Below are 16782 nucleotides of genomic sequence, written 5' to 3'. Positions count from 1 at the left end.
TCTTAAAAACAAGTCAACATGTTCCTATATCTTCCAATTATTTAATTCTCTACCAACTAAAATGTTCTATAAGAACTTCAATTGATTTGGATATTGTAATGCCTACAAGGATTAGCACATGGATACATTGCATTAATTTCAGAAAAATCAGTCTGGATAGATTAATATATAATTCAGAGCAAACTGCCCAAAGAAAATAAATATATCTGAATGATGCAACTACAGAAGTGCTGGAGGTGACAATACATTACATGATCCTAAGTGGCTGAATTGCAGCATGATTGCCAGGGGAAGATGACATCATGGTCAGTTGTGCACCATCATCATTAATTGAGAACCAATGCACTTTTAAGTCACTAGCTAGCTTCTCAAAAGGGTAGAGATGTGGCAATGTAAGTTGAAGAGCCATTGACAAAATTTAGACACGGATTACCTATTTCCAAGAGTTAATTCAAAATGCAGATTTTGATTGCCTCTGAAAATGCAAAATTGGTTTTAAATGTCTATTCCATTCCAACCTGCACATAAGTACAGAACCAAACTTGTTGACGCTGGAAGATAAAGTGAAGACAGAACAAAGAAGGCAGTTTTTGATCAGCTTACCAGATGGAGAGAACTACATCTTGCAGAAGTTGCTGATGATCCTTTACACCGGAATTAACCTTAGCTTTGATACTACGTACATGTTGAAATGAACTAAGCAAATAAGCCAACCTTTGAAATTGAAAGAAAGTTAAAATTTCAAGTAGTTCTAGCAATAGTTACAAGTTCATACCCTTGCAATACTTGAAAAAGGAGATATGTTGAAGATAAGCTTCAAGACAAAATCACTTGAATCCTGTACAAAGTTAAAAAGAAAAACCAAAATATCAGATCATAAATTGCCCGTGACGGCTAATCCATTGCAAATATGTAGCGGATGAGTAGGCCTATTGAAGGCAATTACAACTTCTATATATCAACTGGCACTGGACAAGCTTCATGTGCTTCTATTCCCCGCAGACGGTCAGAACTTGAAGAATCATAACATTTGGAGTTGTATCATTAATCAAACTGATATGAGCCATTCTAAATTACTTAATTAGTGTGAAACAATTGAAATAACTCCACACAAAGTAGAATTATACATGAAACGAATTGGAAAACTTCAAAAAGATCCTTCACTAGAATTGCAGTTTAAAAGTACCAACCATCTTTAACTATATATATATATATATATATGTACAATATTCTCTAGATGTTCAAATGCAGCGGGAGGCTGAAACTGGTAAGAGATTAAAGTTCTTAAACTGAGCATAATATTTCATTTTGAAGTTTTGATATCTGCCTATGAACATTAAGGTGAAAAAAAGGAAGTTTTGCTATACCTTTCCAAAATCCAAAAGTAGAAAAAGGTTTGTTGTGTGCACTAGCAACATATAATTCCAAGAATGGAGCTAGTAATTTGTTCTATCATCCAGTGGATTGTCAGAGCTTAGTAGAATCATTCCTCTACAGTTGCACGTCTGTATATAGAATGAGAACAAAAGTTGTTAACTTTGAAAGATAAAGTGAAGACAGAATAGAGTAAGCTGTGGATCAACTATACTATATAAAGAGAAGTAGCGGCAGCCCTTTTGAATTGTCCACTCATCAATCCATATATTTGGGATGTGAGAAATGTTCTGCCAAAGTGGTGATTTGACGCATTCCTTTGAGGTTGCCCATCCAGGCTGGCAAAACAGTCAAATTACAACAATTTCCTATCTGGAGACACTGCAATTTGGTAAAGTATTGAAGCTCCATTTTTAGAGACTCCAGATCCTTCTCTTTTGTGCACCACATTATGGCATAAAAGAGATTAACCAAGGACTTTGCCAGGGATTTATCACGAATCAAAGAGATTAAACCACCAGTTTAGAAACCAACACCAGATTTCAAACCTTTGTAATACTGGAAAAGCGAAATATTTTGAAGATTTGTCGCCCTTATTAGGAAGCTTCAAGTTCAAATTGCTTCATTCCTGTAAAAAATAAAAAGAAAATGAATTGCTGCAAATTTCATTCAAATTGCAAAAACGTTTCTGAGCAACTTTGAGGACATCAACTGTCATATGTCAAATCTCATATGCTTTATATAATCAACAGTAGGGTACCAGACATGTGGAGGTGAAGAAAAGGTAGAAAATGTTATTACCTTCCTAAAATCCGAAAGTAGCAAAAGTTTCCTTCTGCACAACGGCACCAGTTTATTACATAAAATAAATGCATCCTGGTGATATCAACTGAAGGCACTGGATGATTTCAGAGTTAAGCTAGCAATATTTTCCATTATCCAATGGATAGTCAAAGATTAGTGAAATTATCCTGCGACATCTGAATATATTATCAGAATAAAAGTTGTTAACTTTTAAAGATGAAAGTGAAGACAGGACAAGGTAGGCAGTGGATTTTACTTTGGCTCTGACATTATATTTATTTTTTTTCTTTTTTTTTTTTTAAAAAAAAGGTGAACAATGGTGGACAAATTTTCTTGATTTGTTTTGGCCTTTAAATATTATAAGGTTTCAGATCCTAAGAAAAAAGAGAATGTATTACCAAAATTCTCCATTCCATGAACAATGTTCAGTTGCCTCCATATCCATCCACAACAGCAAAAATGAACCTCTCAGTACTTGTAAAAGAGGACCAGAACAATGGAAATTTGGAAGGAAGAAACAAAGAAAACATATATCAGACTCGTGATTTTTATTTACTTTGACTATTGTCAGTCGCTAGTTGTTGGACTTCAAACTACCTTTGACAAGTGACAGATCTTCTCTCACATTAGCTGTGTGTATTCGTTGTTCAATGACTCAGAGATGCATTTCACTGCTTCTCTTTTAAGCAACGATGTGGGAATTTCACCAAATTGCTGCACCGAGAGAATGAAAATTTGTTCTACACTTAGATGCACAGGTAAAATAAAATTAGAGACTATCTGCTATAAGGTTTTCTAATAGCTTGTGAAAGCCCATACAGCCTACACAAGCATAATCTTAGACATATAAGAAGATGAAGTGGAAGGTACCCATCAGACTTTTATAATCAACTCACTGCCTTCTCATCAGTAATTTGTTAGAAGTGGAATAGCACAGGACACATAAGAAGATGCGCTCTGTTAAGGTTAAGCTCCCTTTATAACATGATGAATATTATTACATGATGAAACAATTCCAAACCCAAGAATTTTGACAAAAATAAGTTGGCAAGATAATTAAAAACATATGGTACTTACATTTGATGTAAATTGCACACTTGCTCTGTGCCTACACAAAAGTGGATGCTAATAGAGATTGCTAGATGCACTTTTTTCCATAGTTTGCATCAACACATGGACCCTGAAATGTTCTATAATTGGAAATGAATATTATCAAAAATTAATATAGAAGCGTGATATGCCAAATTTTGTCAATTTAAAAGTAAAGATGACAAGAAACTAGGGGAATGGGTTGCCAAAGCTATTCATGTTGTTAAAATATTCTGTTGTCTCCACAACCAATAGCAATTCTGAACCCCTTATCTGCACTGAGTATAATCTGAAAAAGGAAGAAATATAACACCCTACTCATCCATCTTTTCAGCTCGGCGTTCATTTTTGCCATCTCCCTATAAAATTTTCCCCTTTCTGCTTGCTCTATCGCTGATGTTCTTGCCTAGCTTCTTTCTCCTTAAAGAATGTGACATAATATTTTATATTTGAAGGCCCACTGAACAATATGATCAACACAGTTATCAATTCATTATCACATAATTAGGTAAAATAAATCCGTCCTACTTTGATGAGATGATATTGATACCAAGCCATCTTCTTGCTCTCAATATGCAACTCTGACCAGAAAATATATAAAGTATTCTGGCTAATGCAAAATATACAGTAATTTGAAGCACATTAAATTTTCCTTATCAGATATCTGTGGCAGTAGAATTATGATGCATGATAAAGTCCTTGCAAGACTTAAAATTTGATACCTTCGGAATATTGGAAAGATGATGGCTAAGGGAACGTGACATCATGGTCAGTTGTGCACCATCATCACCCATTGATAACCAATGCAATCTGATGTCACTAGCTTCTTGAAGGGAAAGAGATGTGACAATGCCTATTCCAAGAGTTGATTCAAAATGCAGATTCCCATTGCTTCAAAATGCAAAATTGATTCTACATGTCTACCCTAAGAGTTAATTCCAGTTGTCAACATCCTTCCAGCCCTGCATATAGTACAGAACCAAACTTGTTGATCCTGAAAGATAAAGCGAAGACAGAACAAAAAAGGCAGTTGATCAACTTACCAGATGGAGAGAAATATATCTTGTAGATGCAGCTGATGATCTTTTTCATGTGAATTTAACCTTAGCTTTGTTACTATATACATGTTGAAATGAACTTAGCGAATAAACCAAAATTTGAAATTGAAAGAGATTTAAAATTTAAAGTAGCTATAAAATAGTTAAAATTCCATACCTTGGTAATAGTTGGTAATAGAAATATGTTGAAGACAAGCTTCAATTCAAAATTGCTTCATTCCTGTACAAAGTTAAAAAATGAAAATTAAGTGAAACTAATGCATTGCAAATATATTTCTCAAAAATAAGTGAAACTGAAAGAGATAAGAACCTGAAAGATAGTGAATGAATAGATCCTATTAAGTCAATTACAACTTGTAGATAGCTATCACAGGACAAACATCACTTGCTTCTATTCCTGCAGATAGAAGGTCAGAATTTAAATAATTTGTAAAAAATAGACATTTGAGGTAAAATGAATCAGTAGTCTAAAGTAAAACTGAAATAAATTGGTGTGAAGGGGACAAAGTACTAACCCACAGAAGCAGAGGATCGTTCCTCTTCCAATAAGTAGCAGCCCTGATATTTAATATAATGCCCATTAGTCCTGATATTTGAGATGTGAGAAACGTGGGGCCAATCTGTAGCCACATCTTGTCTGCACCTTTCAGACAAATGAAGGCAACCATTAATCCTCAACTCTTGTAAAGTAGTGATTTGACATATTCCTTTTGGCAGGGATGCCAAATTGGGGCAGTTGTAGATCTGGTGACTTTGCTAATTGGCAAGAAAGTCGATACTTAGTTTCTGAAGGGAGGTGAGGTTCCGCATCCAATCTCTAGGTAGAGATGCTAGATTCTCCATGGATTCTAAGGTTAATGACTTTAATTTGGAAAGTGGAGCAGTAACTGAAGAAGGAGAATAAGACATTTATGGCAATGTGGAAGCTGTTCGCGTCATCATCTTCACCTTCAATGTCTGATGCAATGGTCTTATGTTGGCATTGGAAGGCCATAGCTTCTTGTCCAGAGATGGAAATGTTGGCATCAAAGTCAGGTAAGGGCAATTATCAATGACTAACTGAGAAAGACAAGGAAACTGAGGCACTAGCTCAGCATCCATCCACATTCTCCACCATCCCTTCAGATTAGGACAGCTCCAGAGTTCAAGAATCTTTAGGGACGGGAAGAATGTTGTTGATGCAGATGAAAAAGAGGAAGAATCATCTTTATCTGAGATATACTCCAGAGAATCAAACTCAACAAGACTGAGATATTTCAAACAATGGAGATGGTCCAAAGGTGGCAGATGCTTGCATTTTCAACACCAATTTATATCAAATTTGACAAGAGTTGTCATAGAAGAAAGCCAATTATCCCCTGCTATTGACTTTGCAAGGTCATGGATAAGGTCATGCTTTTTATAATAATCCCTATCCAAATGATACTCATCCTTTTGAAAAAATGACCTAAATAATAATTCATTGAAGTATCCATCAGCAACATCCTCTAAATTTTCATTTCCACTTTGACTCCAGCATTGAACATAACCTTGTGCCATCCATAATTGAATTAACTTCTCCTTATCAAACTCATAATCTTTAGGGAACATTGCACAATGTACAAAACAGTGCCTTAAATAATTTGGTAAGTGATCATAACTCAACTTCAACACAGGACCAATATCATTATCACTATCAAATAACTTCCATACATCATTTTCTAGGACAGACAACCATTCACTTTCACTACTTTTAAGTTGCATTATGCCTCCTAAAGATCTGATTGCTAGTGGAACTCTTTGCACTTCTTTGCAAGTTCTTTTCCAATTTTTATCAAATTTGGATTCACTCGGCCTGTTCCTTCTCTAAATACTAGCTTCTCAAGTAAATCCCATGACTGATCTTCTGTTAGACCCTCTAAAGCATATGGACAATCTACACCCATAGCTAAAGCAACTCTCTTGCTACGAGTAGTTACTAAAATCTTACTTCCTACTGCACCAACCATTAAATATTTCCTCAATTGATCCCAAATTCTACTGTTTACATTCCACACATCATCCAACACCAACAAGTATTTTTTTTTCCAAGTGTTGTCTAAGGAGGACTTGCAATTGCTCCAAAGAAAAGTTGGGCACTTCATTACTCGTTGCGTTTCTAAGGATGATTTTAACTAGCATTTCAACCATTGACTCCTCAGAAACACATACCCATATTTTCAGATCAAAATGGCTCACCACTTCCTCATCATTAAACACTAATTGGGCAAGGGTAGTCTTTACTAAGCCACCAAAACCAATAATTGCAACTAAACAAACATTGCTTTGATTGTCTGGACGCAACAATGATTCTGCGATTTTTTTTCTTTTCTTCTTCTCTTCCGATTATATCTGATTTCAATACAAAGGAATCTGTCTCTTTCCAATTATTCTTAACTTGCATGTCTACTACAACTTGGTTGCTAGTTATAAAGCCAAAGGTAGACATATCTTCAGCAACTTCATCTAACCTCTTCTTGATATCTTTGATTCTATGGCCTATATTAAGACGAAATGCAATTTGATTTGAGAAAGAAAAGAAGTCGCATGCCTTCCTTACCATTCTTCCCTGACCTTCAACCTTTCTTCGCAAATCTTCAGTTGCCTTTTGATCCAGCAAGTCATCTGCATCATAGACAACATCTTTAAGTCTCTTTATCCAGTTCTTCACTGCATGACTGTTTTCTTGCTTCCACTCAGCATCTAGAAGTATAGCTTTAACACTGGAGAGAGTATTTTCAAGCCTACAAAGATCATTTTTGACACCATATACTAATCCTATTTCTTGGAAGGTAAATGATGCCACATTTGTTAATAAGTTTTGTGCAATGCTGAATGGGATTTGTTCAGCCATCTATAGAAGGATAATGACTGAAAACTGGCTTAGATGAAAGTGTAGAAAGTTTAGGAAAACTAGTGGATTTGCAAGAGATGATGCCGTCCTTAATTAATCAGTCAATATGCATATAGAGTTGTTGGAGAAGCCAAGTTGCAAATATTTTAAGGCCTCTTCTTCCTGGAGAGTGATGAATATGCATATATATTATCGCCAATGTTATGTAAAGAATGCATAACCTTAGTTGTGTAAATGTGTCCTTCATTCATTTAATAATAATGCAGACTTGTCTTTGTCGTCAACGTTTACTGATCGATCTCTTCTTTCTGTTTCTTGGTACTTGTCTTTGTCTTTAACTTTTATTGATCAATCTTTCTTTCTGTTTCTTGGTAAATTCCCCCGTCTTTCTCCATCTATTCCAATCTTCATTCAATGCAGATCACGGAATAGCCCTTTCTTCCCAGGCCTACTGGTTCTGCACAATTTTCTAATGGCTCTCCATAAGATGACACTTGGCAAAAAAATAAAATAAAATAAACACCTGTTAATATTGTGCAAACCTTTTTTAAAATTCAGCTTTATAATATTTATATAAATATATAGATGAGTTCGGTAATGATTGAGTTCAAGAACTAGTAAGAGTGTTAAGATATGCATTTACTAAATGTGTGGCACTAAGGTGCTGAGGAAATATAAACGTGGCAATGTCACTTGTGAGCCACTGAGGCATATTAAATTAGTGAACTGGTTTGATGTGGGCCCATTGAGGATTGTGGTATTATTGTATGATTTTGCTCATCTTTAATAGAGAGAAAAGGTCTAATTTCAAGGAAAATTTTGTTGAAATTTCTATAAAATTTTAAGAGTTCTCCATAGATATTTACGCAGTCTTTAGGTGTGATAAAAAAAAGTAAACTTTGTTTTCTTTATTTTCAATGTTTCCGTTTAATTTTTTTGTCATTGATATTTTATGAGTTGTAATTGAATGCACAATTGACGTTTGAATTTTCACCTCAAATAATATTGTGGATTAATAATAATACAATTGTATTTGTTGAGCAAATACCCTTATTTTGATTTTTGATACTTATTATAGGCTTAATATTTGATTCTGATTATTGGTTTGTTACTATAGTTATGTTATATTACCCGGAAATTTTTAGAATTTACATAGATTAAATATATATATATATAATAGGAAGAGAAAAGTTATGTTTAAAGCAGCTATTAAAGAAGCTATCATATTCAATTAGTCTTCTGAGCTGGATTTAACGATATAACATAGCAGACTTCAGAGCTGCTGAGGCGCACCTTAGCTGAAGAGAATTGATTTTGAAATACCAGAGCAAGTATATTGAGAACAGCTATGTTTTAAACTGCATCAGGAAGCTTATCAACATTAAAGCAACCATTCAAGACTATGAACTGTGAAGAAGGGATGATCAACAAGGCTTTCAGAAAACATAAATCATCCCTATTTATTGTTGAGCTGGGAAAGCAAAGATCATTCCGATAGATTGCGTTCTGCACGCAATCAAAAATTGTAATAAAAATACAATATAAATTCTGTACAAAGACCATTGTATTTGATTGAAAGAAGCTCAACTTTTGGCCTCGAATAATATTGTATAATTGTGATTGTGATCCACGAGGGAAAAAAAAAATTACATTCCTTCTAAAATAAACAAAAGGTCGCATGCATCTCAACAAATTTCATCCTACAAAACTTCTGATAAAGGTCGGTTAAAATAATATGACCTTTCCTCCTATTCTTGATCCCTTTCTTTTATATTGTCTTGCTAACCCTGAGATGGCTGATGAAGGCTGACGAGTTTGCTCAGGTCTCTTTACCCAGAGGCTCCAGCAGCACACTTATCATATTCACCCTGTTCTTCTTTGGCAAACTCTTCAATCAATTCCCGTTGTCTTGGAGTCAAGTTCCTGTAGGGAAAAAAAAAATTGACTCAGGCATTGTGTTCTCTTGCAGAAATGGCATTAGCAAATTACCTATCCAATCTATACCATTATGAAAAGTGGCGTTTTAAAACAACTTTGCTTTTAATTTACTCATATGTTGTAACTACACACCAGGCCACAAATATGCATTAAAATGTGAAATTATTTAACTGACAAGAGAAAACCCTACGTTGGAATGTTGACAGTGAAGTGCACAAATTGGTCACCGAAAGAGTAAGAGCCACGAGCTTTAACCCCTGTTGATAAGTATCAAGACAACTTATTATTTACTTGAGTAAAAATTAAGACAGGCCATTAATAGAATGAATACGTCCCTAACACATTATGAAGCAAGGCAATTCAAAATGCCGAGAAATTAACAAAATTCAGCAGCACCAATTCAAGATTTGATATAAAATTACAAAAGAATCCCACATCAGCTAGTAATGAAAAACATTCTAAACTTAGTCCAGAATATACATGATGCAGGGAGAAGAAGAACAATAATAGAAAGAACACTCAGCCACATCAGTTCAAGTAAGAAGTTAGGAAAGAATTCCTCCCACAGACCCACTGAATCCAAAACATATTCAATTCCTAGTCATTCCTCAAATTTTTATGATTATCACCTACAAATATCAAATGGCTTAAAACTTATAAAGCAAACAAATGCCACAAACACAAACTTATAACTCTAAAGTATCTACAGGAAAAAAACCACGAAACTTGAACAGCCCATAACTGAAGACACAACCTAGATTATATATATATATATATATATATATATATATATATATATATATATTAGTGTATTCTCACCTTTTTTCTTGAGGACCACCTTCTGGCCAGGCTGGGTGCCAGCCCGGACCTGAAAATAGAGAACAAGTTAGACTGAATGATGAGTGGCTTAGTTTTTTACCACTGATTAACCCTGAACAAAGATTAAGCATACCTTAAGTACAACATCTCCTGTGAGAGTAGGGACCTGGATGGTTCCCCCCAAAATTGCCTGCAAAAGAACAATTCAGTGAACTTCAAATTCAGATATATCAAAAGGAATTTGTGGGTTACAATGGATATAGCAAAGACGGGAGTGTGGCATGGTTTATAAGTTTCTTGAAGCAGAAACTTTGAAAGGAGCACCTGACTTTATTTATTACCAAAACCCATGACTTAAGCTGACAGATTTGAAAAATGAAAGTTTGCATGAAATTTAAAAACCATCAACCACACCAAGAAAAACTTTCATGCATTAGAAATTAAATGCTGTTCTTGAGCAATGAAAAACTTAACGGCAAAGTTTTACCTGAGTAACACTCAAAACAGCATCCACATGAATGTTAGAGCCTTCTCTACGGAAAACAGGATCTTCCCGAACCTGGGATGAAAAGAAAATTACCACAATGATAAATGCCATAAAAAATATAAATATACTTAATAGTTTATGATCAGCAATAAATTCCAATACAAAATAGAACAAAAAAAATCCATCAGATACGGTGGACTAATCCTCCATATAGTTATTCCATCTCCTTGACAGCCTCCAGTTTGATAGGCAATCGTTGATTAGTGCATGGCTCATCAAGACAAACAGCGGCCACACTTCCCCAACAATAAAACTATGTGAATAAATGATCTATAGTTCCATCATAAGACAAATGACAGCAAAAAAGAACAATCCTCCTGTCCACCAAATTCTCAGCTAAATGAATGAATTCTAAAGAAACCATCCATGCATGCCAAATGAAAGGAAAATTAATTAATAGATATAACCTGCCAAATAATCCTGCTACGAAATGGCCTTCATTATTTCCTAGAATCTACAAGATAATTTATCACCTTCCTGATTCCTAGCCAAGCTCCAACACAGTTTGTCCACAGCACATCCTCACTTCTCACAACCAAGTATAGAATAATGAACAAATAATACAAATATAGCTGCCTCACAAGATTCAGTATCAAGGATGTTGAGTTACCCTGATGGTTACGAATAGATCACCAGGTTGATTTCTATCTGGGTCTGCTCCACCACTTCTTGGCACCTTTATGGTTTCATTGTCATCCACTCCTACAGACAGCATAGAATCAAACATCAAGCACAAACCGAAAAAAAAGAACAAAAAATCTATCAAAAGAAGGATCATGCAGAACAACAGATAATAAAAAAGCATCCCCAAGGGTCACCTGATTAGAGATAAATATTCAATATAGAACTTAACACAATGCTAAAAACTTACTTATTGTGACAAAGGGTGTGGATAAATAGCGGATAAATAGCTAGCTTTAATGCAAGTACTCATAAGCCACTCAATCGACATTTTCAACAATAATTATAAGCCACTCAAGCAAGTAATCAAATTCATTTTTTAACAATAGCAAGTTTCATTTAAAGAATTTTCTCGTGCCATAACATCCTTTAATACACATGGATGCACTCACTAAAGTGTATCATATAAGTCATAACTTGTTAAACTGAGTTTAGAGGAGAAGGGGCATCCACCTACCAAAAACATTAGTTGTTAGTTGCACACATTTTGCACGAAAAAGTAGGCAATCATTTAGTATATTATTAATTAGCTGAAGGTACCTACCATGAAGAGAATTCAAATGTGACATGTGCTAGGTAAATGATAAGCACAGTGCATAAGTATTTGTAAGAGCCAAACCAGGAAAGAAAGGCTAAGATATTATATAAGACCAGAAAAATTCAACAAGATGCTTCAAGATCAAGAAAACAGACCTGGCATAATATCCAAATTGACAGACTTTGTTCCTCTCACTACTCTACGTCCATTGCATGTCTTGCAAAAACTCTGCAACCAATAGTACTATTAGAAAATGCTGCAGTAATATTAAAAATGTAAGTGTTAAAGGACTACAATTGTTAACAACTATTTTACAGGAGGCAGTGGGATTTAATAAATATAAATCGTTCAACTAAAGATAAACTCCACTTCTAAAATATCTCTAATTTCCAATAAGATTGATTCCAAAATTTATCTATCAGGTAGCGATCTCACATTGTAAACTTAGACAAGTCATAAAAAGATGTCTAATACCTAGTGAAACCACTTAGAAATACACAATTGTAATTGTGATGTTTATGAGACTTGGATGACAATATGAAAAGACATTAAAAAATCTTAAATGAAGTAAAACATATAGAAAAAAAAAATTACAGAAAAAATTGACAATATTTACAACCACCCCCTTCCTTGGGAAATAAAAGGAAAATGAAAAAGAATAAAAAGGAATCATTGATTTTATGATCCTAAATTCTCATCAACTTTTAACAGAACAATCTCAAAAGAATAAGCAGTGATTCCTAAAGGTGTGGTTAGGAAAGGTGAAGAACTCTCTCTCTCTCTCTCTCTCTCTCTCTCTCTCTCTCTCTTAACATTTCATTTAAATATCTCATGCCATTATTGGACCAAGACATTAAACCAAATGAGTAATATACTGCTGACAGGATGATTATAAACAGAATTTGCCTAAATGGTGAAATCCAAAAGCCACTATTTTTACATTACATAGATTAAAACTAAAATTAAATTCCATGCCAATGACAATACAAACTATAGCCTTTTAAATCAATGTGTGAATGATGGGAATTTCCTTTTTAAAGTTCAATTTAAAGGACAAAAAATGAAAATAAATGTTAATTTGTAGCATACCGATACAGTTTGCCCAGTTCCACCACACTGATTACAAGTATGTTGAATACTAAAGAATCCTTTTTGGGTAAACACCTGCATGTGTAGTAAAAATATGTCAGCTAAGGAAAGCCATCTTTTGCTGCACAAGTACTGTCCATCATATCTGCCTTCTGCAAAAACTAACCATGCCAGTGCCTTTACAGCGCTTACACATTTCAGGTTTTACCCCAGGAGGAATACCTTCTCCATCTGCAAAATTAAGGGTAAGCAAAAGTTTATACCTTCTTAAAATTGCATCTTAATTCTAGCAACAAGAGAACTAACAAATTCTGCAGAAGTGGCAAATTTCCAATTAGCAAGTTAGCAAATAATAGCAAGTGCAGAGAATAAACATACAACAAGCTTCACAAACTGTATCAGCTTGAAATGTGATAGTTTTGGTGCATCCCTGAACAGCTTCCATGAAGGATAGCTCAACAGCAACCTATGCAAGAAGAGAAACAGGGAAATTATACAAAAATTAATTCCAAATCACAAAGAGATCAATGATATAGATAATAAGTGATAAAAACCTTGACATCTTGGCCGCCAAGCTTCTGCTTAAATATGTTGCCGAATATCTGATCTCCATCATAGAAAGTGCATTATTGTTCACAAAAGAACAGCATGTTGAAATTTGTCAAAGGTGAAAAAAAAAATTGAGAGAAACAACATAAAACCCAATGGAAAAGAAGGCATATTCTAGCATTACATATATAAGTAAGACATCTCCTTTTCTTCCTGCAACCACTAGGTGACTTTAACCACATTTCAATTTTCATTGTTCTACAATACATTTCTCCAGAGATTCCTGTATATTTCATCATATGTCCAAATTACATACTAGAGCCAGTTTTAACTGTATTAATAACATAATTTCTCATAAAAATTGACAATTCAAACCCTCAAGAATTCTAACCCAAGAGTTTGCAGCTCCCTAAAATGTGATCTTCCACACACGCACTAACCCAGCCAAACCCAGAGAGAGAGAGAGAGAGAGAGAGAGAGAGAGAGAGAGAGAGAATAGGCAGGCCTCATTAAGTTGTAAGTTTCAGATTGCAATATGCATGAACCTATAACTAATCATACAAGAGAACGTATAAGTTCCAAGAATCAAAATGAAGAGAGAGAAGATTAATGAAAAAGTTATTACGTCATCCATTCTGAAGAAGCTATCAAATGGATTATCGAATCCTGGTCCACCAGGATGAAAATCTCCATTGAGATTACGTTCATATGCATCATGGCCAACCTACAAGATTGAATATACAGCAAACATCAGTAGACAGACACTAACCAAAGAGAGCATCACTATATCAAAACAAAAATGCTACAAATTGTCAAATACATGCACATAAAATATTAAAATAACCTTCCCCATCGTTGGCATCCAATGCATAGAAAGTTGGAAACTTTGAAAAAGAAAAGGGGAGGAGACAGAGATCTATACATGAACAACCACATGAAACATACAAAATGTATATGGAAGATGCATGCATGTGATAATTGGCCTCATCATATATCTTGATGCACTAATTCACCATGAAATAATAATAATAATAATAATAATAATAATAATAATAATAATAATAATAATAATAATAATAATAATAATAGGCCATTCTTCCCAGAGATATAAATAAGGGACTTCCTTGGAAAGAATATGGTTGACAATGAATAATAATAATAATAATAATAATAATAATAATAATAATAATAATAATAAGCCATTCTTCCCAGAGATATAAATAAGGGACTTCCTTGGAAAGAATATGGTTGACAATGACTCACTCCCAAAAATCAATTTAAAGACAAATAATTCAGCAAAAGCATCTGTTTGACCTTTAACAAATAGTGTAAAAACATAAAATAATTAAATTTGAAACCTCATCATATTGTGCACGCTTTTCGTCATCTTTCAAAACCTACAAGAACAGGACAAACAGAGTTGCCTCATTTAGTACAATCTGCAAGATGGATAGGTAAAGAGACAAGATATCCAATCAGTAAAAACTACCTCATAAGCCTTCGAAACTTCTTGAAACTTCTTTTCAGCTTCAGGATCATCTTTATTTGTATCAGGATGGAGTTTCTTTGCCAGCTGCAGAATAGCATGGAATTAAAATCAGAATACATGAAATAAAAAGTACAGTCTACCTCAGGAAGTAGAAGCTGAAATCCTACAAATTCAAACGCCAATAACAGTAATGCACACACAATCCCAAATCAGAGATAGAGGAAGAGCATAGAGATGCACAAATAGAACTGAAAAAGTGAAAATACACAAATTAGGAAAAGGAAAAATAATTGAGAAACCTACCGCATAATAAGCTTTCTTTATTTCAGATGAAGTTGCATTCTTGCTAACTCCAAGTACATCATAATAATCTCCTGACATATAAGCTGAACCAGAAAACAACATAAAAATGTGTTGCTACTTACAGTATAGTTCCATCAGACATTTCTCATAAAACACATAAAGTGGGGGTTTGAAATCAAAATAAAACTAAAAAATAACAGAAGCAACATGTGAAATACCAGAGCCATGAATTGACCTCGTTGTGCAAATATTGGCATTCAAAGATCCCAATAACAACCAGTTTTTGTGGTTAACTGCACATTTCCAAACATGAAACTCAGTAGAAACCAACCACAATGCTACTTTTGGACGCTAAGAAAATGAAATAAATAAACTAGAAAAACGTGAGCACAATCAAGTCTTTTCTAGCTTAATAATTAACGGATAATTTTAATTTGTTTCCTCAAAGCACTTCACCGAAACAAGCAAAAATTTCCAAACTGTCGTTCTATTGCATTCCTCAGCTTTCTCAATAGCCAAACACGATAGTTAGAGAAAGAGAGAGAACAAAAGTACCATTTTTAGGAGTGTACTTGCCAATAACCCAACCAGGGTTGCAAACCCCAGTACTCAATCCCCTACAATTCCCATTTAACAGACTCTTATATACCTGCAATTAGCCAAATTACACAATAATTAAGAAGCTGCATATACATCACAATTCAGGAAAAAAAAAATCGAAATCGAGTGTTTGAATCGTACAGAATTAGCAGAATCTTCGAAAAGGTTGGATGAGGGAGAGCGGCGAGCGAGCCAAGCAACAAGCTTGACGCCATAAGAGCGAACCATTTGGGGGGCTTTTTATGGGTTTCTTCGAATTTTACTCCCAGTGAATGATATGGTAGATTATGAGCTTGAGAGTTAGGAATTTTGGGGGTTTGCACCCTCGAATTAGAAAGCCCCAAACTTCTGTTAGAGATTGGAAGGTTCTAGTTATGATGAGAGACAATAGCCCAACCTTATTGGAGCAATTTTTGGTTTTATTTTTTTCATTTATGGAGATAGAATCAATTTTTTTAGGTTAAATATTTAAATTTTAATTGGTTAATAAAATAATTATTCATTCAAATTTATTTTATTTTAAGAATTTATAGTTATAATTAAGAAGCTAACACTAACAGGTTTCACTGGAATATTCCTATGGGATGCCTTTGCATTGGTATATGATTCTGTTGACCTCTACTGGAAAAACAAGCCAAGAGGAAAGCAAAGTAATGGCTGAAATTCTCTCTGAAATTAAAAATCCTCTTAACATTCCAAATGCACAATCAGCTTATATAAATCAAATTCAAAATCAACAAACAATTAATATAACCAAGAGCAAGAGAGTATTTAGCGTAATTTATAAATACTATTAAAATTTATAAATATTTAAATTTTAAATAATTATATATTTAATTAAAGTGTTTATAAATAATTTATAAAAAGTTAATATATTTCATAAAAAATAACTTATAAATTTATTTATTATTAAAAATTACTAAAAAATATATTAAATAAAATTTATGATAAATTTTAAAAATTAAATAAATATAATATAATATAATATTTTATCAAACTAATTTATAAACACAGTGTTATAAGCATCAAAAT

The 16782-nt window shown here is 33.8% G+C and overlaps 1 protein-coding gene and 1 long non-coding RNA gene across 3 annotated transcripts; both read right to left on the bottom strand.

Moving 5' to 3' along the window:
• Window positions 1-3: 3 nt before the first annotated feature.
• On the bottom strand, window positions 4-6074 carry LOC110660318 (uncharacterized). Its single transcript, XR_009143221.1, has 9 exons — window positions 4841-6074; window positions 4636-4722; window positions 4483-4545; window positions 4311-4383; window positions 2176-4229; window positions 1589-2002; window positions 776-1505; window positions 604-675; window positions 4-518 (listed from the first exon to the last, which is right to left on the bottom strand). It is a non-coding gene; the product is annotated as an uncharacterized LOC110660318 (long non-coding RNA).
• Window positions 6075-8631: 2557 nt separating this feature from the next.
• On the bottom strand, window positions 8632-16172 carry LOC110660316 (chaperone protein dnaJ GFA2, mitochondrial). 2 transcript variants are annotated; one of them, XM_021818579.2, is made up of 18 exons: window positions 15892-16172; window positions 15706-15799; window positions 15369-15443; window positions 15151-15233; window positions 14848-14931; window positions 14717-14755; window positions 13984-14082; window positions 13364-13411; window positions 13188-13275; window positions 12976-13040; window positions 12810-12884; window positions 11876-11948; window positions 11112-11203; window positions 10442-10513; window positions 10088-10144; window positions 9955-10003; window positions 9326-9392; window positions 8632-9120 (listed from the first exon to the last, which is right to left on the bottom strand). In XM_021818579.2, the coding sequence occupies exons 1-18, from the start codon at window positions 15976-15978 to the stop codon at window positions 9027-9029; spliced, it is 1341 nt and encodes a 446-aa protein (XP_021674271.2). In that variant the 5' UTR covers window positions 15979-16172; the 3' UTR covers window positions 8632-9026. The 2 variants fall into 2 exon arrangements, with proteins under 2 accessions (XP_021674271.2, XP_021674272.2); XM_021818580.2 differs by lacking the exon at window positions 9326-9392 and having other exon boundaries at window positions 15892-16164.
• Window positions 16173-16782: the final 610 nt, after the last annotated feature.

Source organism: Hevea brasiliensis, chromosome 14 (assembly GCF_030052815.1).
Source record: "Hevea brasiliensis isolate MT/VB/25A 57/8 chromosome 14, ASM3005281v1, whole genome shotgun sequence".
NCBI classification, from domain to species: domain Eukaryota; kingdom Viridiplantae; phylum Streptophyta; class Magnoliopsida; order Malpighiales; family Euphorbiaceae; genus Hevea; species Hevea brasiliensis.
The sequence above is the reverse complement of the archived record's forward strand: the minus strand, read 5'-3'. Positions and strand labels throughout refer to the sequence as shown.